This window comes from Bactrocera latifrons, unplaced genomic scaffold, assembly GCF_001853355.1.
Source record: "Bactrocera latifrons isolate USDA-ARS-PBARC rearing strain unplaced genomic scaffold, ASM185335v1 scaffold_39, whole genome shotgun sequence".
Lineage (NCBI taxonomy): Eukaryota > Metazoa > Arthropoda > Insecta > Diptera > Tephritidae > Bactrocera > Bactrocera latifrons.
The window spans coordinates 989,121-1,016,148 of NW_017537034.1; the positions used below are offsets into that span (position 1 = coordinate 989,121).

The following is a 27,028-nucleotide window of genomic DNA, read 5'->3' on the forward strand; positions in this document are numbered from 1 at the left end:
ATACAACCGGTGTCATCGCAACTGACTCTTGCCATCGTTCAACGCTCTGCTGTGTCTTCCTTAAATTGGGCAATCCGAAAAAGACGCTAAGACGTTCAACGAAATTTCGAATGAGTATTTTTACCTACGAACTACATAAATGTTTTGATTTTAATAGCAGTTCGTATGAGGTATATGGATAAAACAATTTTTTGGTGAGTTGGACTTTTTAGAATGCAGTGTCCAAGTTCTACCGTAGCTTACGAGGAAATAATTCTATTAAATTGTTTTGGAGTTGAAACGCCATTCATAGTCTTCAGTCTAGAGGAAAATAAAAATTGAGTTCATGGCATCTGATCTAGAAACGTATTTCTTTTCGACTATTAAATATTTTATTCTTCATAATGCATTGACGAAATTTAGTTGAGGGAACTGTAGTCTCGTTCTGTTTTGTCATACTTGGATCTGGCTCCCATCTGTTTGTTCTTAGCTATTTCTTTAAAATGCATGTAAAACTCTCTTTTGACCATTTCCAGCGGGCGTGATATTATCTCCGCCTCGGTTTCGTCTAAAAAGGGTCTTATCTTTGCCAACACTTCTGCCTTTTCCTTACCGAAAATGTCCCTGTCACCGGCAATCCAAATTAGAGACTAGTGGCATTGACCTGCCAGTGAGCTTAAAGCCTTCCTAGAATTATTGACTAAACTGGAATTAATTTGTGGTGTCGATAAGGCCAGCAAGACCACCTGGCCATACATGGATATTGTTGCATTCTGTATCCTGCCGTAACTATTCGATAGAACTCTACAGGTCTTCTCTATACCTAGTACTTCCGCTTGGAGGAAGCTAGTTGAGTTTGGTTGTCGCATAGAAAGAGAGTTGTGAAGATTATTGGAGTATACCTCCGACCCTACTCGGCAGTATATTTTGGACCCGTCTGTATAAATGGAAGTAGTATCTTGCTCTCCTTCAAAACCTCTTCTCCATTCTTGTCTATAGGTTAACCTCACCTAAAAGTGACTAAGCTTGATCTAATCTTGAGCAGCCTTCTAAGATGTATGTATATGTACATATAGAGATCGTTTTGGAATTTGAAGATGAGGTTTACGCTATTTATCGTAGGTGTTCACATGTCTTCTCGAATACAATAATATAAAGATCGCCAAATTTGGATCTTTTGGTTTTTGAAGAGGAGGTTTGCGCTATAACGTAAAGGTTCTCATGTCTTCTCGAACACAAAAAGGGTCGGCTGGGGGTATGATTCGTTTGAATCGATAGAAATTTCCTTCGCGAATATCTAATTATTCTGACAATGATAGTTGATGAAGACTAAAGCATTGACGAGGATTCCAATATGACTCAAATTTTCTATTTCTTTCAACAGTTTACCGTCAACAGCAATGCCTAAGCATAGCTCCTCCCTTTCAAGCTTTTCTCTACTCAAGGCGTCTATTTAATATTTTTATTTCTGAACAAATATATTCAATCCAAATCCCACAGACCTATCAGTCTGCTCTCATATGTTGCCTACCATCTCAATCACATGCTGTTATTTGCTTTGATTACAGTAGTTGAAACTATTTTAGTTGCTTCGTCTCTCACGCCAACGTGCCTCTGATAAATTTCGCGAAATCTTTCCTTGGATCGACATAGTCAGCCATCAGCTCAAATGTAAATAAATATTTGTGGCGCTGTGGAATCCACACAAACTGTGGAACTCGTGGCGCCTCCCGTTGTTGCATTTTACGATTTGTTATTTGCGTTCAAGCATTCACGCATGCGCGCAGCGAGCAAAGCCTATGCGAAGGCACAGAATCCACTCGCGTCGCTTGTCGCTTGTTAGTAAACAAATTTTTTTTTAAAGTTACCGCATGGAATTTGTACACTGTCAGTTTTAATGTTTAATACCCACAGGCATGGAGGCATTTGCGAACATGGCTTTTTCACATTTCGCATTTATTATCGCCGGTTAATGGACAAATACGAGTGCGAATCCATGCGAAGTTTTGTTACATTGTCTCATGCCTGCCCGTACATTGGCTGACATATAACTGGTTGGTTAGTGAGTAGTAATTAAACGTGCAATGATATTGTCTTGTGAATGAGTGACGTGCCTTTACTGCTGAAGAATGAAGTTTTCGCATTTTATGCTTATAAATTTTGAATTCCAAGCGGTTTTGCCAGCATTTCGGGATTTTATGCCAACTATGCGTTTGATACTGGTTATATCATGCGATGTGCAATATGGAATTGCGACAGAAAAAATATGTAAATATAACCTAACAAATTTGAGGAGCACTGTGAATTAATTTGAATGCATAATGGTAAGCAATTTGCTGTAACAGATAATATTTTTATTTGAGAAGCCCCTATTTAGCTCAAGTTACCTTTTAAATTGATTCTTATCTATTTCTAAATCGATGTGGTATTAGTAAATATGGAGCTTTCAGCAAGTTAAATATTGCTAAAGCTCTCATAAAGCTTAAACTAGCTCAATACCTTAAGGCACACGGAATCTACTTTAGTTGTTATCCATAGATTAAATACTCAAGTAGTGGATAATTTTGCTATTCATGTTGTCAAACCATAGTCAGAATACATACATACGAGGTTGGATCTGCCCAAATTTGGATTAAGTTCTCCACTAAGTTTTGGTTCTTCGCCGCCCTATTTGAATAGCTCGGCCGACAATCCGTATTCCTTTGTTCTTCATCAGACGGGTAATTGTTAATTGCACTTCTTCATGATCGGACAATGGAACACTTCATCGTCATCTTTCGGGGAATCGGGTTCACCATGTCCTGGTGTTTTGCTTTCGCACCCGTTCAGCAGGCTGGAAAAGTGTTCCCTCCCCTCTGGGGCTTCTAAAAGATTGTGCTCTGGTCTTTAAACCTCTTGTTCCCTAATCTTTTCGATCCTTACCCCGGGTTCCAATATATCAGACCTGGGATGTTTAATCCGCTTCAAGCTGTTTGCAGAACAATGTCTCGGATGTCAGCAAAATCAGTTCTCATTCTGTTAAATTTTCTGCCCATCAAATGATGATGAGCACTACATCGCCTGACTGAAACAATTTGGCTATCGCTATGTCAGAGCTATGAGCTGATGTATTATTATAGCGGAAAAGAACTTTGTACAATACCAAAAGGGAGCGTTTCTTTTTGGAATATAATCAATAATTCGGCTCAGTGGAGTTCTTTGACAGTGTGTTCCTCAAAATATTCGAAGTAGATTGAACCTTGTGAATCTCAGAAACTCTTCAATATTTCCGTCTCATCTTCGACCGATACTTCGTCTTCTTGAAACAGGTTCGCCGAGCAAAGTCTTCTGTTTTGTTTACCAGTGCGGCTATGTTTTGGTAGTGTTCACGAGACGCTCCGAAGTGGTCTCACGACTGCGCTTGTTGTCCGAAATGAGCTAACATGGCGTCAAATCCCATGCCCAAATTTCATGTAGGATTTAAGATTTCACACATGGTCGTTGGAGTTGTATAATACAATTTCGAGACACCTAGACGGGGCTCATCAGAAGTCGACATGCAACCAGTGAAAACTCGTTAAACGAATTCGTGATGTTCGTCTTTGAATGAGATAACTAAAAGTGTACAGCAGCCAGCACTTCTGCGCCTTGAGTGATGCGTTTGCTCAAAAGTTTAATGTTCGATTAACAGTCTAACAAAATATCACTATTAATGGCCTGTAGGCTTAGAAAGTTTTACATAAGCCTTGAAATCAAATATTTCAATTTTACTTTTTTCAATTTACTATTTACATCCCTAACTTATTCAGGCTTTTACAAATATACGTTACATAATATAATATGATATTCATTTCCTGCTGTCACTTTTGCTACATTTTTATGCCCCAACGAATGAAACTTCTTTCAGTATAAATCACACTGATTATTAAATGCGGAAATTTAAAAGTTTTATATTTAATTTAAAATTAAATAAAACTAAAATAATAAATTTGGTATATTTATAGAAAGTCATTGCTATAAAGTTGTCAATTTCACTGCAAGAGATGAGTAAAAATACGGCTGCCGCGAAAATTGTATGCCAAAAAAACTTTATTACTTTCAATTTCTAAATAATTTTTTGTGCCATAACTAAACTATAGATATAAATCTATATTAAAGTGACATAAAATTAAATCAAAACAAGAAAAAACGTGAATGCCCTTCACATAGAAAAAAGTGTCCACACAAGAACTTGACTTTGATCCTTCGGAAGACTGTCTCTTAAAAATGTTGGCCGCGGTAACATTTCAGATGGTCCATCCGTTGAATTCAATTTTCGATGACTCGTTCGAGCAATTCGACTGGTAACTGGCAAATGACACGCGTGACGTTTTGCTCCAACGTCTGAAACGTAGTGGGATTGTCCGCATAAACTTTAAACTTTATACATCCCTTCAGGAACAAATCTAACGGTTACAATCGACCGGCATAAACAAAGAAATTATCCGCTCACCGAAGTGTTCTCTTAATAATTACATTGATTTATACGTTGTGTGGGAAGTGGCGCCGTCTTGTTGAGAACAAATGTCGCCGAGATCACGAGCTTCAATTTCAAGCATCAAATAGTCGGTTACAATGGCGCGATAACGTTCGCCATTGACGATTATGTTCTTACCCGCGTCACTTTTAAAGAAATATGGACCGATGTCGCATGCGAAGGTCGAGCAGCTTCAGTTCTTGTATAAGCTGTATTTTGTACGCTTTCAATTTAAGATCCCGACGTAAATGCGCCAACCCCTTCCATTCGTCAGTCCGAGTTGCTGCGGTCGGCACCGAATCGACCCTCGACGGTCTTCGTGTATACTCTTAGCTACGGCGATAGTGATGGTGTTGGGAAAGGTACGCTCAGTAGGCCGATTATGTTGACACCACTGGCACATGCTTTACATAACGTGTATTTTCGTAATAAAGTTGAACGATATGTAAACGTTGTTGAGGCGTAAGTCTTTCCATGATGAAATGATAAACAATACCGGAAAAAAAATAAAATGACAGCTCGACAGGAATTACCCGTGATCTGTGAAAAAAGGCTATTGAAAAGGTTCATCTATTTGGATCACCCGTTATATTCAGATAGACGACGGACATGACCAAAAAAAAAACTCAAATCATCATTCATGTACACATTTTACACAGTGTTCATGAGAATAATCTAAAACTAGACCTGTTTAACACAACTGTAATCACCTCTATTCCGGAATGAATAGTTGCCGACTTAGAAGCCAAAGTGCAAAAGTTTTTTCTTTATTCTGGGATCATCTTAGTCCATATATTGTAATCAGTTGCATTATATCCCGTATCTCTATGAAATCGATTTTGACAATCTAGTCTTGTGACGAGTTCTTTACTAGCAATATCTTATGTCGTAGATAGGGGCAGTTAGTAATTAATTGTGCTGGATCCGGATAATAATCGATATGTTTGGCTTGGTGTTGTTCTAATGAACACGATTGTTCGGTCACCTACCCTATTGATGAAAGGAGACCGCGTCTTTCGGACCGTCAATTTGTTGACAGTAGCGATCCAAATCATGAGTTTGACCTTGTTAGGCAGTAATTATAATAGATGATGCCCTGCCAATTCCACCAAACACATGTCATATTAAACCTTCTTACTCCAGCTGGCGACTCGATCACGTCCGCTTTCACTTGACGTTATTGTAAGAGATTCCATTTTCATCACCAATAAACATCTGTTTCATAAATTAACTGATTTTTGTGCGATTCAGCGACGATACGCAGAAGGAAGTGCAATTAGTTTGCGATAACTCGTATGGACGCATACATCTTGCTTCTACTTATATATATCCAGCCATATTCAAATGTTTCCAAAAGTTTTTTTTTTGTTACTTCCTGAGCAGAGAAACAGTACTAACAAGGCAATCGAACTCGAATATTTCCACTATTTTATTGATATTTAATACGGAGTTTAGAGGATCGAAAGATACTCGCTTCTTGACAGAAAATATAGCAATAGATAAAAATAAGTCGGTTTAGGAGATTGAGGATAAGGTAGAGAAATTTAGTTTATTAGCAAACAAAGCTTCGCAATATTCACCAAATACATACATATATATTCTAACATTGTAGTTATGGCTTAGAATTACTTAAAATTATATAATAGGTTGTCAAAAATGTCTTGTTGGCTCTCAGCGCCAACTAACGAAAATACCGCAAAACTTTTTTTGACAACCTAATATGTATGTCTTTCCATGTTTATGCTATATCTGCTTACATTCTAACGAGTTACCCTAAGTGTAGCCATATTTTTTTCGAACAAATTTTTAAGCTATACTTTGTTAAGGAATGCCTTTTATTTTGTTTTTGCTTTTTTCTAAAATATCGTACGCAAAAGAATCTCAAAATAGTTCCTTAATCTGCAATGGCCCTTTGCACTTGCTTCTATGACTCCACGTAAGAAATAAATACCAGAGTTGCATTTGAAATATTTTTATGATTTGATTCGAATCCACAATTCGATCAATTTATTTGCATTTTCGCAAATCGCAAAAATTCACTTTTATTATTCATTTATGAGCACCATTTGCGGCATGCTTTTCACATTGATTTGCTCGCAATCATTTATTGCTTTCATTGCGTCAACAGCAGACATTTTCGTGCAATTCGTTTATTGAGTATGAATATTTGTTCCAACTTTTTTTTTTGTTTTTTTTTTTGTTATCATGCAGTAAAAACTTTACGCTTTCGGTAATCGTTGTAAACGATCATCATCATCGTCGGCATGGTCTCATGGTCAACACAAATTGGCGCTCACGTTTTGCGCATAATTCGCGTACACATTGCCAAAAATGTGGTAATCATATTACAAAAGAAGATATGGCTAATTTGAGAAATAATGAAAATGAAATAATAAACAAAACTGCCAATTGAAAGGAATATACTTTTTTGGCAAGTCGCTTCAAAAGTGAAAATTCGTATCAAGCCAATCGAAGATGACCTCAATTGCATTGACACAATCGAAAATAAAAGTGATGCAATTTTGTAAGGTCATTAAAATTTTTCGAAGAATAAAAACTTTTTAGAACTAAATCTGGATCCATATGTAGATTGCGTTCTGCTTTCAAAGAAAAAGCGGGATAATATAATCTAGAAGCTGCCAAATGTATACCTTCTCTGCAAAGTTGCAACATTTTTACTAGGTATGTAAGCCTACAGGCCTTAATCCTTACCATACATATAAATTTAAAATTATTAAAAAGCTCCTCTAGAGATATTACTAATAAAACTAACCTCGTCCACAGTAAAAATATTCAGTGATTGCTTGCCGAAGACAAAAAATTGGCTTCCCCGTTAACAATAGTAGGGATATTACTGAACCTTTTGTAGTTTGTTTTCAACGCCACGTGGGATAATGAGCCTCGCATAGACCTTTTTTGAACCTTTGCGTTATCAGATGGAGATCAGTTACTAGATCCATAAGTAGTGATCATCCTTTTCGGCCTGCCCTTGACGCGAATATCAATAGATGCTGTGCTCTTCAAGGGTCTCATACCGAAGGGTCTCCAAATATTGAAAGCCTAGCCTTACTTAGACGGTTTTTCGTTTGCGCCTGGGATGATCTAATATCTTATTTTCATTGAATTCCACTCTATACCTTAGACATGACTTCATTCTATGTTAATTTTTGAATTTTTAAATTCAAATTATATGATTTGAAGCTCATTAATCTCCCTTTTTTTCTATTTCAGGTAAATTTAGTATGACTTTGTTATATTCTTTAATGGCTAACGTGATGTAAATTTTTGTTAAGATTTATTCATATATTGTATACACTCTATCCATGAAAATTATTAATAATGTGTTCGAGCCATTCAGTACTGACTTTTAGAAACTTGGACTGAACTAAACTCGGTTTGCTTAATAACATTGCCAGATTCAACCAAAACAACTCCATTTGATCTTAATGTTCAAACGCATACTTTCATGTAATCATTTCCCCAAATGGAACACTTTTTATATTTTTTAAAAATACGCCAAAAACTGAATTCTTAGTAGAGAACACTTGTATACCCACCTTTATATCTGCTCTTGATATTTATAATTCTTGAATGTATTTCGATCTCTCTTTTACATGAGCGACTTCTCAGTTCTAGGTGCTTTCCTGTGTTAAGAATTGTGTAAGAGTATATATAGGAGTGATACTTTCATTCTAGAAGAACTCGATTCGAACCCAGTTTCCCATTATTGACTTTTTCTTGTTATTCTCTGAATTTATTTCCTAGTTTTCTCCATTTTATTCAACAGATATTATTTTTAATATAGCTTATAATAACTAAGGCTTTCTTCATTGAAACAGAATACAGTTGAAACATAATAAACGGATATTGAAGATTTATGGTAGAAGAGTCTAGATAAAGAGACTTCGCGCGGCTTCGCTACTGCCTCCGACCTGATCTTTTTCTCTACTCTTTTATCCTCTAAAGTAAAATACAAACCAATTGCGTATTGCGGGGGAATATTGCCAGATACTCCCTTGAGCAGGATATACATATGTATGTATTAGGTTTGCGATAGAAGGAAGATGATACTATTTCAAGAGATATTTTTCTAACTTTTAACTAGCCTTAAGGCGCTTTTACGACAATCTAGTCTACCGAAAGGCCCGATTGTTTATCCAACCAAACACTGTGATATCCGCATTATTCTTAAAGAATACTTGAAGTTGATTCTATATTCTATACAAATGTTTAAAAAAAAGTTTAATATCTGCTATATATACTTAAGTGTCTTTAAGTGGCGTGATCAGAAAATAATTTGAAAACTTCTTGGGTTTGGAGAATCCAATTGTCATTTTTTCTACCTGAACAGATGATTTTAAGCTTGCCTTGACGTTTGTAACACCTAAAATGAAACATCGGAGACCTTAAGTGTGTTTGGGGTCGCGTTTTTTTGGGCATCGTACATATATTTTTCCATCAAATCCAAACAAATTAATTTTAGTTTAATCAGATCATATACGTTATTCCAATTTTGACGGGTTATGTGTCGTTTTGTGAAACCAGTCTTTTAACGATATATATTTTTTTTTTTGCCTAGAAGTGGAGCTTACCTAGCTAAACATATCTTCAAATACTTCTCAATTATTCTATCCTATATTATTCGACTCGACACATCCTTTTCTCACCAAAACGCAGCTCACTTTTCGGAACTGCCGATATCGGACCAGTATAAGTACCATATAACTATGGCTTTGCCATTTGGCGAGATATCTTTGCGAAATTTGGCATGATGTATTTTCTACGGCAAGGGTGTAATCCCCGCCACTATAGCATATGCTGCCAGACAAAAGGATCGATCGAAGTTCTTGTATGTAATCTTTTGCATTTGTGAAGGGCTTTGGTGCAACCGAAGTTAATGCTTTTTTTTTAAATAAAGATAAAACTCGCTGAAAGAGTGATTAGAAGTAGCTCTGAAATAAGTACTTAATACCGAATGGAGAATATTTTGAAGGCGACCACATTAATGAAGACGAAAATTCGTATATCTCGTATAGATTGAGTATGTCCTTTGTAAAGAAATACAAAAATTTCCCAACAAGCTTAAACTGCGCAGAAAATACTTTTAGGCAATAAAAGCTTAGGGTTTGATTGTTGCTTCTTTCACATTTCTCGTGCCATTTTTGGTTTTTTCTGGCAATTTTTTCATGTTATTCCTTACATCCATTTTCGCTATTTTCATGTGGCAATACATAATTTTTCGCACGTCATCAGCAGACAGCAACGCAAAACATGACCGCAAACAAGAGTGACAACCGCAGCGATAACACCAAAGGCAACACATGTACTCGTACATATAAGTGTGTAAACATACTTTTTTTTTTGGCAGTGGGGTCATATTTTGCTGTCGTTAAGGACAAGCGTTGCTAAAGACAGTTGCTTTTAAGTGACAACGCCGACCTAATTATGACTTCTTAACAGCTTAACAAAAACCGCTTTTGTTTTTGGGTTGACTTGCGTACATTTTGTGTGTTCCTTCTTCATCTTCTTGTGTGCGTTGATGTCATCATTTACATTGTTCTTTTGCCGCCTTTGTTTACATACTTAGCGAGCCCATGAATAATGGCGCGCTTTGCTGAGGGCCCTTGACCTTCCTCATCAAGTTTATTATACACACGCTTTTTTCGGAAATTTCTTTCATGGAATTTCTAGCACTGACGTACTTTGCAGGGATATACTTACTTACTTTGCTTTGGTTTTACATTACATTTGTAAAAATAATTTCGGTTCATTGATAGCTTTTAAGTGCATTAGCACTTGGTGTAGTAAACAAGTTGGAGTTTAATGAATTGATTACAATTTATTAAGTGATGTGTTTGCTGATAATTGAATTTACCGTTAGGATTTTTCAGTGTAAGAAATAGAACTTAGCAACTGCCATCTCATCCATCTCGCCATCAACAACTCATCGCTCCATCGGTATTCGCCGTGGCCAATGCGCAAAGGAACATAAATCTTTCGCAAAACCTTTCTCTGGAAAACTCGCAATGTCGACTCATCAGATGTTGTCATCGTCAATGCTTCTCCAACATACAAAAGGACGGGTGTGATGAATGACTTGTAGAGTTTGTTCTTTATTCATCGGCAGAGGAATTTACCCTCACTTGCCTACTCAGTCCGAAGTACCATCTGTTGGAAAGAGTTATTCTGCTCTGCACTTCGAGGCTGACGTTGAGGTTGCTGTTAATGCTGGTTTCGAGATAGACGAAATTATCTACGACTTCAAAGTTATGACTGTGAACAGCGACGTGGGAGCCTTGTCGCGAGTGCGGCGACTGTTTGTTTGATGACAGGAGATATTTCGCCTTATCGTCGTTCACGGCCAAACCCATTTGCTTTGATTCTTTATCCAGTCTTGAGAAAGCAGAACTAACGGCGCGGATGTTGAGGCCAATATATTAATATCATTGGCATACGCCAGCAGCTGTACAGTATTGTAGAAGATTGTACCTCTTTTCAAAAAGGTGGCTACTCTATATTGATAACTAGGTAAGAGCTTTTGCATGAAAGCTCTTAGTATGAACTTTCACAATAAAGCTCTCAGCATGAGCTTTTGCGTGAAAGCTTTCAATATTTATTTCACATATTCCCAATAAGAACAATACGTACTCGCATCACATGAAAATTAAAACAATAATAATTATTTTAGTTTTCTATTATTTATTATTTCAACATAAAGCTGCCCAGGTTTGATTGATACAACATACATATGCACGAGTATATATGTGAGTATTTATTTAAAATTTCACTTAAAATGTTTCATTTGGTATAGAACGTATTAGTTTGCTATCGCCTTGACTATAAATATATATAAGTATATATATATATAATTAAATTTAAAATATTTTCTGTTAACTCATTTAGTTTGTTAATATTTTTTTCGGTATTTTCCACGTTTTTATTTGCTTTGGCCTAAAAACTACGAAAAATTATTGTTTTCATGTCAACATTTACAATTACAGTTATAATATATAGGAGTAAACTTTTAGTACATGTTACATATACATATAATACATAACAGTTTTTGTTTTTGTTGTCCGCCGCTCACTTAAATACAATTACACAATATCCATATATGAATGATTAAATTGCTAAAAATAACATTTTTATGGCAAACATTTTTCTACTAAAAGCTAAATATAATATACATACATATTGTTAATTATTGTTGCTGTTACATACATATTTAGGAACATTTAAAGTTTTTCTTTCCTCAAATAGGTTTAGCACATACATACGAGTATATAGATCAATGAATACGTATATACTACAAATTGTTGTAATTTTGTTGGGAGAAATTAACAGTATTTTTTTTTTTTTTTTTTAATTTGCAAGGATTTTAAAACTCAATGAGGTTTGCCTCTTCGTAATCTATTCATAGGCGTAAGCTTGCTTATTTCAGTAAGCTTACTAATTTTAAATAATAACTGAAAAAGTTAACTAACACGACAAAATGGTTAAAAAACCTACAGGAACCCAAAAAGCTCTTTAACAATGAGAGAATTACTAACGTAGCGTGAAAGCTTGCAACTTTAAGAGCTTTCACTCTGAATATGATTTCACCTTTTAAATAGAATAAGAAAACTCATAAAAGAATAAATTTTGTACTAAAAGTTCACTTGATGCAATTATAAGCTTTAGAAAAGCTTCTTTTAAAATAAAATGGAAAATTTAAAAAACTATTTAAATTTAAATAACTATTTACTATTTCAGAAGCTTTCAAAAGTTTAATAAATAGCCATACTAAATATTTTGTGATTTTGCAAATATTTTCAGAGAACTTGAAAGCTCCAAAGACACAAAATATTTGCATTCATTAAGGAGAAATTCTAAGGTGCACAGATAAAATGAAAATTATTTTCGTTTTCTAAAATGTTAATTACTTAAGCTTACGGAAAACTTTCACTTAAATTTGAGCTTAAAGTTTAACTGCTGAAGCTTCGTAAATTAATATAAAAATTTTGCAAATTACCAATTTTCTTTATCTGAATTATCAAACATTTTTTTAACGGAATTTTTATGAAATTGATAAAAAGCTTTTGAAACCACAAACATGCTTTCGGTAAAAACTGTCATAAAGCAATGTATTTGTATCAAAAGCATTCACAAAACGTAAATCTACAACAGCTTGCGTGAAAGCTTTCATTGTCAGCTCATAAAGAGAATATGTAAAAGCTTTCGAGCTGTAATATAACTCAATAACAGATAAAACGAGAGCTTTTATCTTGATATATTGCTTGCCGAGAAGATTGCAATAATATTGAAAGAATTAAAGTGAAAGCTTTCCAGCCGACATACAACTCAGTAAACCGAAAGTTTTCACCTCTACTACATTTTATCTAAATCAATCTTTCTGCTAAATAGCTTGTAATGACATTGAAATTTTTTTTAATTATTTCTGTAACATATTTTTTAACCTATTATATATGAAGAGCGTGCATTAAACACTAATTGGCAATTCCAAAATCAAAAATTTCTTTTTATAAAAAACCAACCCTTTCACCTCACTTTCTTATTCTTTGTGCATTTTGGCACACTACCATCTTCGCGCTTTATCTTGTTTGTCTTCAATGTGGATTTGGTTTAATTTCAATATTTTTGGTCGTCAACACCTTCACTTAACTGCTTTTTTCATATTTTTCTACTTTTATCCATCGCGGCTTGTAATTTAATAGTAACGTCCATTGTCGTAGATGCCACGTGTGCCATATTTTCTTTGTGTATCCACACCATCCATGGCATTCAACTTGTTTAACCAGGAGGTACGTTGTGCCATTGTGTTGCCATTAGCCTCGTTGGGTGGTCGTTGTTCTTCGTTGCTGGATTCCAAAATCTGTATAATGAAACAATAGGCAAATGTGATTTCGTTGAAATTTAGTCATATATCGAAGATATTAACAAAATATTATAATATATGAAAGTTACTTCTGATAATCATCCCCAAATCCCCGAACACATCTGATCAACTCTGCACTACGCCCGGATAATAACGAGAGAGTTTCACATTATTGAAAGTACTACCTAGCAATTTCTCAAGATAAAGAAAGAAGTTAATAATAATATTGCAAGTGTAGTTAAAGATATCAACCGTTTTGTTCGGTAGCTTGTTGCCAATTTGATGATGATTTCATAATAACACTCTCATAGAAACCCACCTTCTTTTTGGCAGACGCAGTGACAGTCGACTTTCACAATCAGGGTACTCGTCACTTTGTGCCCGGTCCGGACTATAAAATGGATACATTACCGGTGAATCACTATCGATATGTTGTCCTGATGAAACACAATTTATTCCTAATGACCGTAGCTGACCGCTTCTGGGTGATTACTTCGCTTACACGGTCTAGTTATTCACAGTATTGGTTCGACTGAAATATTTGGCTGTATGAGAGCAGCTCTTTATAGATGATTCCCTGCCCTAAACACTTTCCTCAGCTTCCTTTTGTATCCATCCTCACTTAAAATGTTCCAAGCGGTTTTTTGCAATAATTACCTCCTGAGCTACAGAAACAGCGCTTACGCAACGCACTACTCGATTTCCTTAGTTTTATCGACATTTTCGGCAATTGGTCTTCGAAAGTGTTGCGCAAATTGCGCAAATTGATCTGCATATAGTTTCCGTAATATGGTTCATTAGTACCATGGAAATAATTGAGAACCATTTCATTTTCCAAAGCTAGTAAGATGAATTAACAATTACTTGAGCATCTTTTGTTGAAAGCGCTTTCATTAGGATCTTCCGCTTCTTCTATTTCTTCAAATTAAATTAAAAACAAGTAAGGACGTTCTAAGTTCAGAGTAAACGAATTTTTCAAATTTCTGCATCTTGTCAGGATCAAAGTCATAGAAAAACAACTCACACATGTGCCAATATATGCGGTATAATGGAAGTTCTTTCTATTAGCTTATTGATCCGATTCAACTAATTTTTTTGTCGTACAGTCATATTAGAAAAGGATTGTCTCCGAATTTTTATAATATAACTCACAGATTGATCGAATTTTCGATAAAAAGTTCGCATTTGGAACTTTGATCCACATATCGGTATCTGATTTGAATAATTTTGTTCGGCTTTGGAAAATTTTTTGATCCTAGGGTGGCCTACTTTAAGCGCACTAATCGAGCAAAGTTTTAGCCGTTCCTCCTACGCTCGGGTATACGTAATCGAAACGAATCCGAGTTTATTATTCGGTATTCGAAAAAGAACTGCCAACTCTGGAAGGAATCAGATGGAATTTAGGCATGAAAAATGCCAAAACTAACATTATATACAAAATATGGTCGGTATGGGACCCAATCGACGTAGTGAGAAACGGGGTTTCACCGAAATGTGAGCGGTGTCACGCCGTTCATCCAAATTTCACCCCCCGACCTAACATTTAATGTCTCTGGTGTATTTAGCTGCTACGTCGATGCTAGTGAGGCAATGTGATCCCTATTTGGAAACACTGATCCAAGGGTATTTATGCAGGCAATTGGTAGATATTCTGGAGTTTCAACTTTCTGCCGCAGAACCGCCAATTTGCAAAATAAGCTAGGTGTTTGTTATATAAGTTCTCCTTCAGCCAGTGTAGAATGCGACAAGTACATACATTACATATTTATACCTTATATGGTTGCGACCTCCCAAGAGCAACTTAGCATGGTCCATGCCTTGGAGTTGTTGTCAACACCTCTCTCAGCCCACTCCTTATTTCTTGCGGAGCAGCTTCTTTAAGGTATGAGGACCCTCCGCTATAAATGGTTTAGTCTCCTTTCATGTTAGTAGATGCTGCGGAACGGGCGAGCATGCACTTGGTTACGCATCCAGCTTCTGGCAACCCGCAATAGTGATGCCGTACAGCACCGTTCACGACGGTTAAGAGATACCGAGTCGGCCTTGAGGCTTAAGACCCTGCACCACGACAAGGTGCCTGCCATTCGCAAAGGAACCGTTTTTGAGGTCAGAAAAGCAATGCTTATATAAGAAAAATTTACTTATCTAAGCGTAAACTAAAATATTTAACATTTATTACGAAGAACTCACAATCATTTATCAACAGTCTGCTCAACAACTTCAATACTATAACATTTTCGACATGCAACAGGCACAACACAGCCAACAGTTACAACAACAATATTTATATGCGGCCCTACAAAGTATATTCATAAGCATAAAATAGATAAAGAAGAAGACAAAACAAATTGTTTGTGTTCACGCACACTGTGTGTATATATGTGTACATTTTCTGCGAATAACGGCGCTGCGGCAAAAATAAATGTGTTAATGTGATAATGACAACATTGTTAATGGAGTGTGTTGTGTATTTGGGTAACCCGCACGAACCTTATTGGAGCTGCAGCCGCTTGGAGACGAGCGCTTTGGCGTGGATGTTGCAAGCAAACAGCAGGTAGCGCTGGCAACTGACACGCAAACACACACATACAAAAACATGTGTATAATGACAGAGCATAATAGCCTGCAGTAGACTGCCGCTGTTGTTGTTGTTGTTGGGGCGGCTGTTGCGCTCATAAGCGCCAAAAGTGCGATCTCATCAACATTGTCTAATCTTTATCGCAGACTCACACATACACACTTATTCTTGTATACTCGTGTTTACCTTCTCGCCCGGTCTCCGCTCTAATCTCAACCGAAATACTGCTTTGCTGTTTCTTTCATTGTTTTGGTTTTTTTTTTTATGTTGCCTAAAAACTTACGCTGACGCGATAATAACAAATTAACTTTAACAAATGAATTGTTGCTAATTAAAATGTGGCAACAACGTCGCCAGCGAGTAGATATTGGACCATAACCGAAGCTGGTGGCAACAGCGTGTAGCAGATCGCACGATTGTTGAATGCGGCGTAACGTGGTGCCTTCGTTTTTTGCTTTTGTTGCTACCATGAGGCTTACTTTTCTCCTCTTAGCCATTTGGCCCACCACTTGGCCTCTTCATATAGCCTAATTATTAACTTAGTCAAACTTATCTATTGATGCCACAATTTTTCCGTCATTTTCGGTTAATTTTAGTAAATAGTTGCCGTAATTGTTGTGTGCGAGGGCGTCCGGTAGCACCTGTTGCTTCAATAACTACCCACACACCGGCGCGGAAAGCTAACTTAGCCGCAACCAGACACTTTCCTTTATTACACCAGCGCTTTGTGCTATTGTTGTTGCTTTCATTTGAACAGTTTTCATGATGGCTCCCCACTTTGACACTTTAATTTCGTTATCTGAAAATGAATTTGATGCTCTTATTGCCTTAGCAACAAGTGTGAACAAATGGAAGGGACCATATGAGGCTCGGTTGATAGATCAGGGACTTAAAAATGTTATGCTGACTATGCTGACGCAAGATATATGCAATTTCTTGAAGGCAACTAATGTTCTTTGAGATTTTTGTCCTCAACACAAATTTTTTTTTGATCCGACTGAAAGCGAGTCGGTTTTCCGATACCCTTACCTTCTGGTAATGGACCTTTGGACCTCTAGTCAGCTCAGGAAGCGCTGCTCAAAAATCAGAATTTGAGCACCTGCGATATCCTTCTGGATGTGGGCGATAGGTTCTGGTATCGGTAAACCGTTAGAGGACCTCCGAATTACTGGCTCTTAGCAGAGTTAATCTCGTCACAATAGTATATGTTCTGACTGAACACTGTTCAATATAGGATGCGGCCAAATATTTTGGAAACTGCTAGAATTGAACAGTTTTAATACTTTTGTTGTAAGCTCAAAACGCTTCGTCGATCTGTGATGATCTGATTATCCACTTTCAGGATTTCAACGATAACACAAAGAACAAATATCTGTACAAGTCAGATCCATCGATTTTGGATCGACAATACGACCTAACTTAACCTAATCTGAACTCAAGCCTTGCAAAATTCAGCTCATATGATGCTCATTCTCCAAGTTCTCTCGCAATAAGTTCGGTTTTTCGTAGTCTTACTTCTCAATTGCCTTCACAGTTCACGGTAACGCGTGCTGTAAAGAGTAATTATACATCATCTTTCAAGGTTAGCATTGTTCTCGACAGTGATGATGGATAGAGAAAATTGACAAGAAATTTAAAGTCATAAGAAGCAATCAGATGATAAAATCGTCACTTTATCAATAGTCTCGTTTCATAACAAATCACTCAGAGATGCTCTTTCGGCTTCTGGATCCAGATATTGTTAAGTGTGAACGGAGATTCCACTTTCTGGTCATCGCCTTCTCTATATTTTTGCTATCTCGGTTACGCAGGCCAACAACCGCATTTGCAATATAGCCCTTAAATTGATTGAACTTAAAATCTTACTCTTCGAACCACCCCTGTTGTTGACGAGAGATACACATCTTTCCACATTATTACCTACAAGTGGTCCTCCGTCAACTTTTCCTTTGTACTTATTTCAATCTCAGGTACTTCACTTTCCTCTCACTTAATTTAACAGTTTATTATCACCTTTGAGCATCTTTGGCAGTTAAATATAATTGCCTCAATATACAATTGCAACATGTTGCTACAGAAAATAATAGTTTTGTTTACCTAACGGTTATGCGTATCACCAAAAAACTATTCGAGATAGCTATAGGGTTGCATATATATAAATTATCAGGATGACGAGGTGAGCTGAAATATTTCTGTGTGTCTGTCTTGGTAAAAGCTCGCCCTAGACCCTATATAACTAATAAGTCTTGTGCTCTGAAGATATATTCCTGGCTTTAATCCCTGCAAGTCGCATTAGTATGAAATGTTCGGTTATAGACGAACTTAGCTCTTCCTTTCTTCCACTTATATTCGGTGTCTACGTACACTACATATACACTCCTTATTAAGTAGACGAAGGAATGTGTTGAAAAGTACGAAAATTGAAGGGCGTTAGGAAAAGGGGCCTTCACTTAATTTAACTTATTTTATTTTTATTTTTTGTCAATTAAGAGTATGTAGATCAGTGTTACGCTTTTAAAAAATACAGTTACTCAATTACATAAACAGTTATAGTAAAACTACTGGGAATGTCATTATGATCTTATTCGCAGTTACGTTGATGCTTTTTTATTACACTAAGCGATAAAATCAACATTTTTTCTCACTTGAATGTTGTTCTGTTTTGACGAATTTTAAGACTTCCAGCTCTATTGCCTCTACAAACTGCCAGCAGTACCCTTATTGGCTTTAATCATAGCAATTCATATTTTCATCGGAAAATATATAGTAATTTTTATTTCAACCTTGACGGATTCTTTTGTGTTGACATATTCTAAGTGGTTGCAATCTCTCACTGAGAGCAACCTACAGTTTACCCTTTTAATATCTCTAGATCCTAAAGGTTTATAAAAGTTTAGATATAGTGGTCTCACTGGTGAAGGTCAGCGCAAATATTAGGCATATTACAGTACTTCTTTCTCTCTCCCTCTCTTTCTCTCTTGCTTTATTTCGGTCTCCTTCCTTCTTGACTCCCTCTCTCTCTTTCTCGGTCTCTTTCTGCCTTGCTTTCTCTCCCTTTATTACACTCCCTCTCTTGCTCTCGCCCTATCGGACTATTCTAAAGTTTAGTTACCACAAAGCAGAATAGATGAAATATTAATAAAATTTAGCATTAACAAGTCACCTATTCATTCTTCTGAGGGCACATAATTCGGAACTAAAAATATATAATTATTTTGATTTTGTATCAAGTTGAAGGCTTGCGATCTGAAGCCTCTAGCCTTTTCATTTATTTTGTTTAATCTTTCCATTAAAAAAATAATCTCCAGCTTATTTCAATAACAATACACGCTTATTTTTATGTGAAATGCCATACATACGTTCACGTAGCAACAATGTCCGAACCATTTAACCGGTCATGCCATACCAGCCAGCTAAGTCCGGCTAAAATCAAGCTTAATGTATGGTAATGTCGAAAGTTCAACTCCGCAATGTGCGAAATGCCAGCTTGTCAGGTGTAAATAATGTGTTAGCCTTTTTATTGTTTTTTTATTTTACACATTTTAATTGCACACCGCAGAAACAATTAAAATATAAATACGCATTAAAGCGCGCGCTCACCTTCATCCATGCGGGAACAACGCTGCCTTAGTGCGCTTAAGTGAGAAGCGCTTAGCTACTCAAGGCGATTTGGTAGCGTATTAAGGTCTCCACGCTGCACACTATATTTAGTGAGCTCGTAAACGAGACGCACGAATTTAGGCTGAACTGACCTGCGCAATAACGGTGTTAAGTCCACAAAATGTGTAATAATGATTATAATAGCGGCTTAAAAAAATATTTTAATTTATTTATATATATACTAATATGTACATATGTACCTGCGAGTCGACTCGGAAAAGCAGTTTATGAATTCCTCTGTCACTTGACAACTATGCGGTCGTAAATAATTTTTTACTGCCCCGCATTTAATTATTTAAATACCTAAATTATTTCTTATAATATTTTTGGCCTGCAAATCTCGCACTAATCTCAGCAGTCGCTTATTCAAGTTAATTTAATTGAGTTCATTATATTTATAAACTTTATTAATTTCTCGCATGATTTTTTGGAAGATGAATGGAAATAGTTTCAATTTAAAGAAATCAGCATAACTTTCAAGCTAACTAAGAGTTGTATTATAAGCGATCAGCACGGTAAAGTAAAGCTCCTGCATTATTCAATCTAGTCGTCTTTTTAAAATAGAATATGTAAATATCTCGGAAAATTAACGGATAAAAGTACTCTAAGTATAAAGCCATACAAAATGACTGATGTAAGTCGACAAATTGAAACCCCTCTCACTAAAGCGGTAATTATCAAAATAAGGGTTATGTTATCTGGTCAGACCGACACAAAAGTTATTCAGACCAACAAAACTGTGGGTCTGGGCTCTGGTAAATAGACCACTCGAAATGACCACTCCACGTCTTAGAATGAAATATTTTTTCAATATTGTCACGATTTTTTAATCCGTAGCCCATTCTTATACTCTTCTCATTTCGTGGCTCTTTTTCGGTAGTAGTGCTCCCAAAGCATAACAAATGCGATTCTTGGTACACTGATTTTTGTTGGATATAATTATACAAAAACACAAGAAGAATTACTGAATTCCTGTAAAACTATTTTAAATTACACAACACCAGTCTTCGTACTGTCAACGAATAAACAAAGTAATCTTCGAATATGTAGATACGTGTTGTCGTAGATAATTCAGCTAACAAGAGGGGTCCTTTGGAGTTAGATCTCCTTTGTCATCTTGCGTTCTAGCATTGGACCTATGAATCTGCCGTGGACTTGACAGGTTTCTGGCCTAAAGTGAAACGTAGCAGATTTACAGAACTACTTCACCCTTTCCAAAAATCATTTTGAAAGAATCATACTAGTTTACTGGACATTGTCCAGACATACCCCAAATACTTTCTCCTCTATTGTCCCGTTTTTACAATACTGAAATTGAAACGTCGCGGCTAAAGAATAAGCTACAATTTGTGATAAGCTCTAAGCGCTTTGTCGATTTATGAGGTTCTTTATAATAAATTTTGAAGGAGTTCTAGATACCACAACGGATCTGTGTTGTAAGCTGTCCAAGTGAAATCCCTGCTGGGATCGAAAATTTAACTTAAACTAAACCTAACCATACAAACTGTCTTCTAAAAATAATTTAAAAACTAGCAAGAACATCTATTTCTTTGCTGGCACTTCAACCCTGGGTCGAGCTGGACCAAGAATACAACATTATTATGAGTTGCTTCTATCATCTGCGAGGCCACGCCAGTTGTAGGCACATTCCAATATTATACAGGTCGCTATGCACTTGATCCTTCATGAGTCTCGAGTAGCTTTTCGCTGGAGCATCATCTTTCATGCGAACGATCTGGCGCAGCCAACGGATTCTTACGCATTTAACTATCGTTCCATCTCCTTTGATATTCATTGCTCACATGAACAGTTACAAAGACCTTGCAAAGAACAGTTCTCGAATTCTCCAAGTGCTTTTTCATCTCTGTACTTCATCATTCATATATCTATAAATTATATTATGGAAATGATACGAGACTGATGGAGTGTAATTTTTCTTCATTGAGAGAGCGATCTGCTCTTAACTGATCCCAAAGTAACACTTTTCGACAAGAGTTATGCTGCGTTAGATCTTCAGGCGTAGACTGTCTGTGGAAGATACATAATTACACCACTTTTTCAAATTTGTAGCTACCAACACCCTCGGTTTCTGACCTCCCGACCACAACAAAGTGACACCACAATTTTTGTTAGTAAAAAGCGTGGGCGACGCTCAACAGGCCTCCGTTGCAGATAATTAAATGCAAGAAAATCATTTATCATTTCCATTACTCATCAGCCCAAGATATATTGTGCGTGGAGTGGGGTGAGAGTAGAGCGTCTTCAAATGAATAAAAAAAGTGCAAAAAAAATTCAAATTTTATTTAAAAAAAAATCAAATTCATAAAGATGAATATACTAACAAAATATACTGAAAATCGCCTGTGGTGCGCTGTGTAGAAAAACACAAACATTTCGCACCAAAATAATAAGCGCACAGCTTGTTTTTATTGTTGCGACACAGCCACATTTGTAAAGGGAATATTTTTGTAGGTTAGCAAAACAAAAGTTTTCGGTTCAAGTGCATGACCTGGATTAGCGCCAAAATATTGCACATACGCTCATAACAATAACACAAAAGAAAGCAGAGGTAAGCGAATAGTTGACAAGGTGGCTGAAATATACTGATGCATCACCTTCGAGAGCGAAAAGCTTCGTGATTATGACGTCAGTAAGCTATAACTGTAAGGCTGTGAAATTACCGCAGTACATGTAGGCAAACGAATGCCGGAAGCACAGAGCGGACATTGGTGCATATGAAAAACTTTGAGAAAACCAATAAATCGTGGCAGAAAGTTTGGCCGAGTTCGATGTTTTATTCAATTATTTTTCAAAGTCAATGTTATGCGATCTTAACAACCAGCAGCACTTAAAATATACTTCCGTGGTATTGACTTAATCGTAGTGATCGGCAATGCTTAAGCATTTATGAGGATTAGATTTTAGCCTCGTTTCTACTATCTATCTATCAATCAGATATATCCAACGGTATGCTTCTAGAAGCTTTCAAAACCTCTGATAGCAACTCTTTGTTGTTATGTTCCCAATGTTGAACTTTTTATAAATTCATATCCCCTTTTGTCCGTCTAAAATACCGAACAGCATTGAAAAAGTATTTTGAACCTCTACGACTAACCAAACTAAGTCGCTGCCAATATCCGGAAACAAATCAACATTCGACAACGTCTTAAAGCTACAAATACTGAGTTTCTTAGTAAGACGTTAGATAGTGTTACACTGAAAACAGTCTAGTGTCCATATATTCAACTTAGAACACCCTGTAATAGCCCCTTTCGGCGAGATTAGCAATCGCTACGACAACAGAGCAGCAACACCGCCATTGAACTTGCTCTTTGTGGGCTCAAGGTTTGTCTGTCCTAACTATCAGCATCTCCCTTCACGTCGGTGACACTCTGTTATCGTTTTGTTCTGTTAGGTGCGTTCATTCCTAGATTGGAAATATTCCATTATAGGATCAGGAGTTGCGGTACGCCTTTGGCCTAGTTAGGTCTTAACGGTCCCTAGGGTTTTGATGGTTTGAACGGAGAAATATACAAAAGCTTGTAGAAGTTCATTCCGGAATGTCTCTAGGCCATTTATAATATGTGCGAGAATGGAAAAAGCAAGCATTGTTCCTCTTCTCTGTGCTGAAAAGAGTTATGGTGGTACGGCGTCATAAACTAACGCAGCGTATGTGGTCGGAGAGGCAGTGTTGGTTTAGGAAAGAACACAGTATTGAGAATGAGAGAAAGAACTCACACTTTGTCAGTTGAATGAAAAGTTGCATTACAACCGGGTGCCGAACTTAAGGTACGGCACAGGTCTTAAATGGGCCTCGAACCCTACCAAGGTGGTTATGGTTTGATCTGCTGTTCTTTTGAGCGCGTGGCGTAAGTATGTCGTTAAACACACTGGACGTTATTCCAACTACTAAATCGCTATAATGTGTATAATATTGAGACTTAGATCGGATTAAGTCTTTGTGATTAACTGAAGTAGGTACAAATACTTCGGATTTAAAGTCTACTTAAATTTCTCTAGTGGCGGAAAAAGCCCTATGAATATATATTTTAATGATCTTTAAGCCTATATACTCAACCAACAAAAATGTTCAGTAAAATTTAATTAAATATGCGGCATTCGCCCAAAAGCTCCATCATCCAATCTAAGAGTGCCGCGTAACCGTCAAAATGAAAGCAAATTATTTTTCATAGTAGCAAAATGGTCTGTAAATAAAATTTTCATTGACTCGTTTAATGATCGGCTACGAAATTACTCCAGTTAGTCGTTTGTGGTCAGACATTGTGATTGACGATTGACCTCAACCGCAAACGATTTGGGCAGTAAAGCCGCCAATGCCGCCAGTTTCAGACCGATGAATGGGTATTAACATTATATGTAAACGATTGAATGGTTTCGACCGCTAATAATTATGAATGGCGTATTGACGGAGATATGTGGTAGGAGGCAAAGTGCATAAATATTTGGGGCAATAGGCAAGTGGAAAAAAAGCGCTAACCTATGAAAAACTTTATTTGAGATTACCGCTTCTACAAACCGGCGCTAAACAGTAATAATAAACAGTTTTTAATATTTAATTATACTTTATATTTTTCCTAGTACTGCTTTATTATATACTGCCTATGGATGTGCAAACATCGCACATTTATGACTTCAAAGCTTTAAATTAACAAATATTTTATTTAGTCGTAGTTTTTACTTAACAAACAGAGATCAAATTATTAGTTGCAATGACTTGAATAATAACTGAAAAAGTTTGCAAAAATGATTAATGATTTGATAATAGTTGTGAAAAATTAGCTTGTCATTATGTAAGAAAACGTGAATGAAGCTTCCTCTTCACACCAAAAAGCCAGACGTGTTTTTTTTATGCTAAGGCATTTCAAAAATAGTCAGAAAAAAACAGCGATGAAAAGTTAAAAAATTAATTACTGAGCTTGGAAAATGAAGTGCTGGAACTAAAGTAAAGTATTAAGTTTAAACACTACGATTAGGTTGGGTTCAGGAGCCGGTACTTGCATCGTTAATATAAAGAATTCTTCATGAACAGTTGTGGCACAGATCCGTTATGATACCAAAAACTCTAGCTAACAAACAAAATTCACTCATAATGTGACGAAGCGCTTTGAGTCTAATACAAATCTATTGATCATATCCACATCAGTCTACAACTCCAAGCTCGCATAGAGACCAGTGTTGTAATGCCGAGCCGATAGAGATCTGTGGAGCTCCGGCAAATTCTCTATATGATGGTTTTAAGATATGTTCCTTTTCCTACTCCTCTTTTTGAGGCTATGATCTGAAAACTGAATCCTGATAAACTAAAATCAGTGTCTTCCAAGCTAAGGTTGCAGTAGATTTTCTCAAGGCAGCAGTAGATTCACTCCTAGCTGGATTACTCCTTTCATGTCAGGATAGTATCTTTAGCGTCAGAGTTGTAGAAACCTGAACTTAAAGGCCTATTTGAATCATTCCAAGACATCCGTATATCCGGACACACCTTCCATTGATGATGAGGAGGTCTTCAGTTTATACTCTAATATTCCACGAACGATACCCACAAATAGAGCACTCCCGTTTATGGCGTCTCAGTAATAAGCGGATATAAAAATATACAAACAAATTACTATACAAACTCCTCATTGCAAATAACTTCGCGTCTCCCTTCGGGCCATCGGCACTTCTTACTCGAGAGTTTATTTTTGCCATAATTGTTGTTTTTTTTTCTATTTTTGTATGCAAATTTTTTTTATCTTTTTTAGTAGCTTCCTATCTCCCTCTCTCACTTCTATGCCGTCTACAGTACCCCTTCCCAACAGCCGTGACATAATGAACTTAAGCACTTTGTAAGTCCATTGAGAAAACGCAAAACTTTTACCACTTAACAGCATGACTTTTGAAAAAATAATACGGCTCATAGAAATACCTCAGCACTTGAAATCGCTGAAAATCGACAAATAATGCTGTTAATGGTCGTAATGATTTTTACACCCGCTTTATCGCAACACTTCAGCACTTAGCTTAGCAGGCAATAAATGAGAAATATGAACGATGTGTAAATGACAACAAAATGAATAGAGTTAACAATGGTGAACTCTTACATAGATGCATTTGAAGACATCTTGAGGTATTTGCAGATTTCTGAGATTATATGTATAAAGTGAAGAAAGAAAGAAAATAAGCAAATCGGTGCGAAAATAGTGAATAAGTGGTGATTTAGAGTGTGGGTAGTATATTTTAAAGACACGCCTTGATAAACTACTCCTTAAAAGTTAAGTAGCTAAAGGAATGTTTCCTTAATTCCCTGGTGAGGTATCTGTTTTACCTTTTTCAAATACTACGATATATAAAAATAATTTCTACAGGAATTGCTTTTTTTTCCATGTTATCTCGCTCTCACTCTTTCAACCATGACTCTCTCACAACTAAGAGAGTAAGTATTCTCAGAGCGATATAATTATAATTCCTACAGCTGAGCAATAAATCCACTTATGTACTTATCAACAAATCGGATCTCGACAAAAGAAAACATATTTGTCTACGAATTAATGTATCCGCAATAGATATAATCCAAACTGTAAATACTCGTCTCCATATTAAAAAATTACAAAAAGCAACTCCAAATAATGAGCTTTACAACAATATTACCGATATATTACCATTAAAGCAATAAATTCGCGGAATCGATTACCGCAACGAACCTTCAAAAATCGTAATAATTGTGGAATTTCTATAATTTTTGTCATTATTTATCCAAATACCTATTTGCAATGTGAGCATAACTTGTACTTTACAAGTATGAGTTACTCAGTGACGAATATTTGATTACGATCAATAAGTTACCACTTAGATATTAAACCGAAAATGTTTGCGCTATTTTATTGAGAGCTTTTGAAATGCTTCGATGAGATGACAAAAAATTTTGAAGGTACAGTGGGTTATAGGTGAGAAAATCTTAAGTTTATTTTTAAGAAAAAAAATTGTTTGTTTTTTGAAACTAGTGAATTTGATACTCATATCGACACTTCCATTTCTTCATTTTTATAGTTTTTAGTTAAATCACTTCTTTTATCAGTAAATCTCTCTGTCCTTTGCCTTTCTATGCCCACTTCATTTCTGATTTCTGAAATGTTTAAAAGCAATTGACTTTTGACTTAACCTTAGAATAGTTTAGGCTTATGATTCTACCCATGAGTAAAAGAGCAATGCAATTTGCTATATGATTCTTACAGATTCCTTAACATTTTTTACTAAAAAACATACCCTTAAGATTAGAATATCTCCTCGACCGAGTAAGTATATATTAGATATTATATATATAGATCGTTTTGATTGTTTTTATACTCTCGCAACAAAGTTGCCAAAGAGAGTATTATAGTTTTGTTCACATAACGATTGTTTGTAAGTCCTAAAACTAAAAGAGTCAGATATAGGGTTATAT

At 36.2% G+C, this 27,028-nt stretch overlaps 1 protein-coding gene across 3 annotated transcripts in view; it reads right to left on the bottom strand.

Moving 5' to 3' along the window:
* Positions 1–11,686: 11,686 nt before the first annotated feature.
* LOC108972234 overlaps positions 11,687–27,028 on the bottom strand; it is a 39,750-nt gene continuing 24,408 nt past the window's right edge. For all 3 annotated transcript variants that reach the window (XM_018938759.1, XM_018938758.1, XM_018938760.1), the window contains exon 3: positions 11,687–13,346. In XM_018938759.1, the coding sequence (XP_018794304.1) occupies positions 13,182–13,346 (165 nt within the window). In that variant the 3' untranslated portion in view covers positions 11,687–13,181. The remainder of the gene's footprint in view (positions 13,347–27,028) is intronic.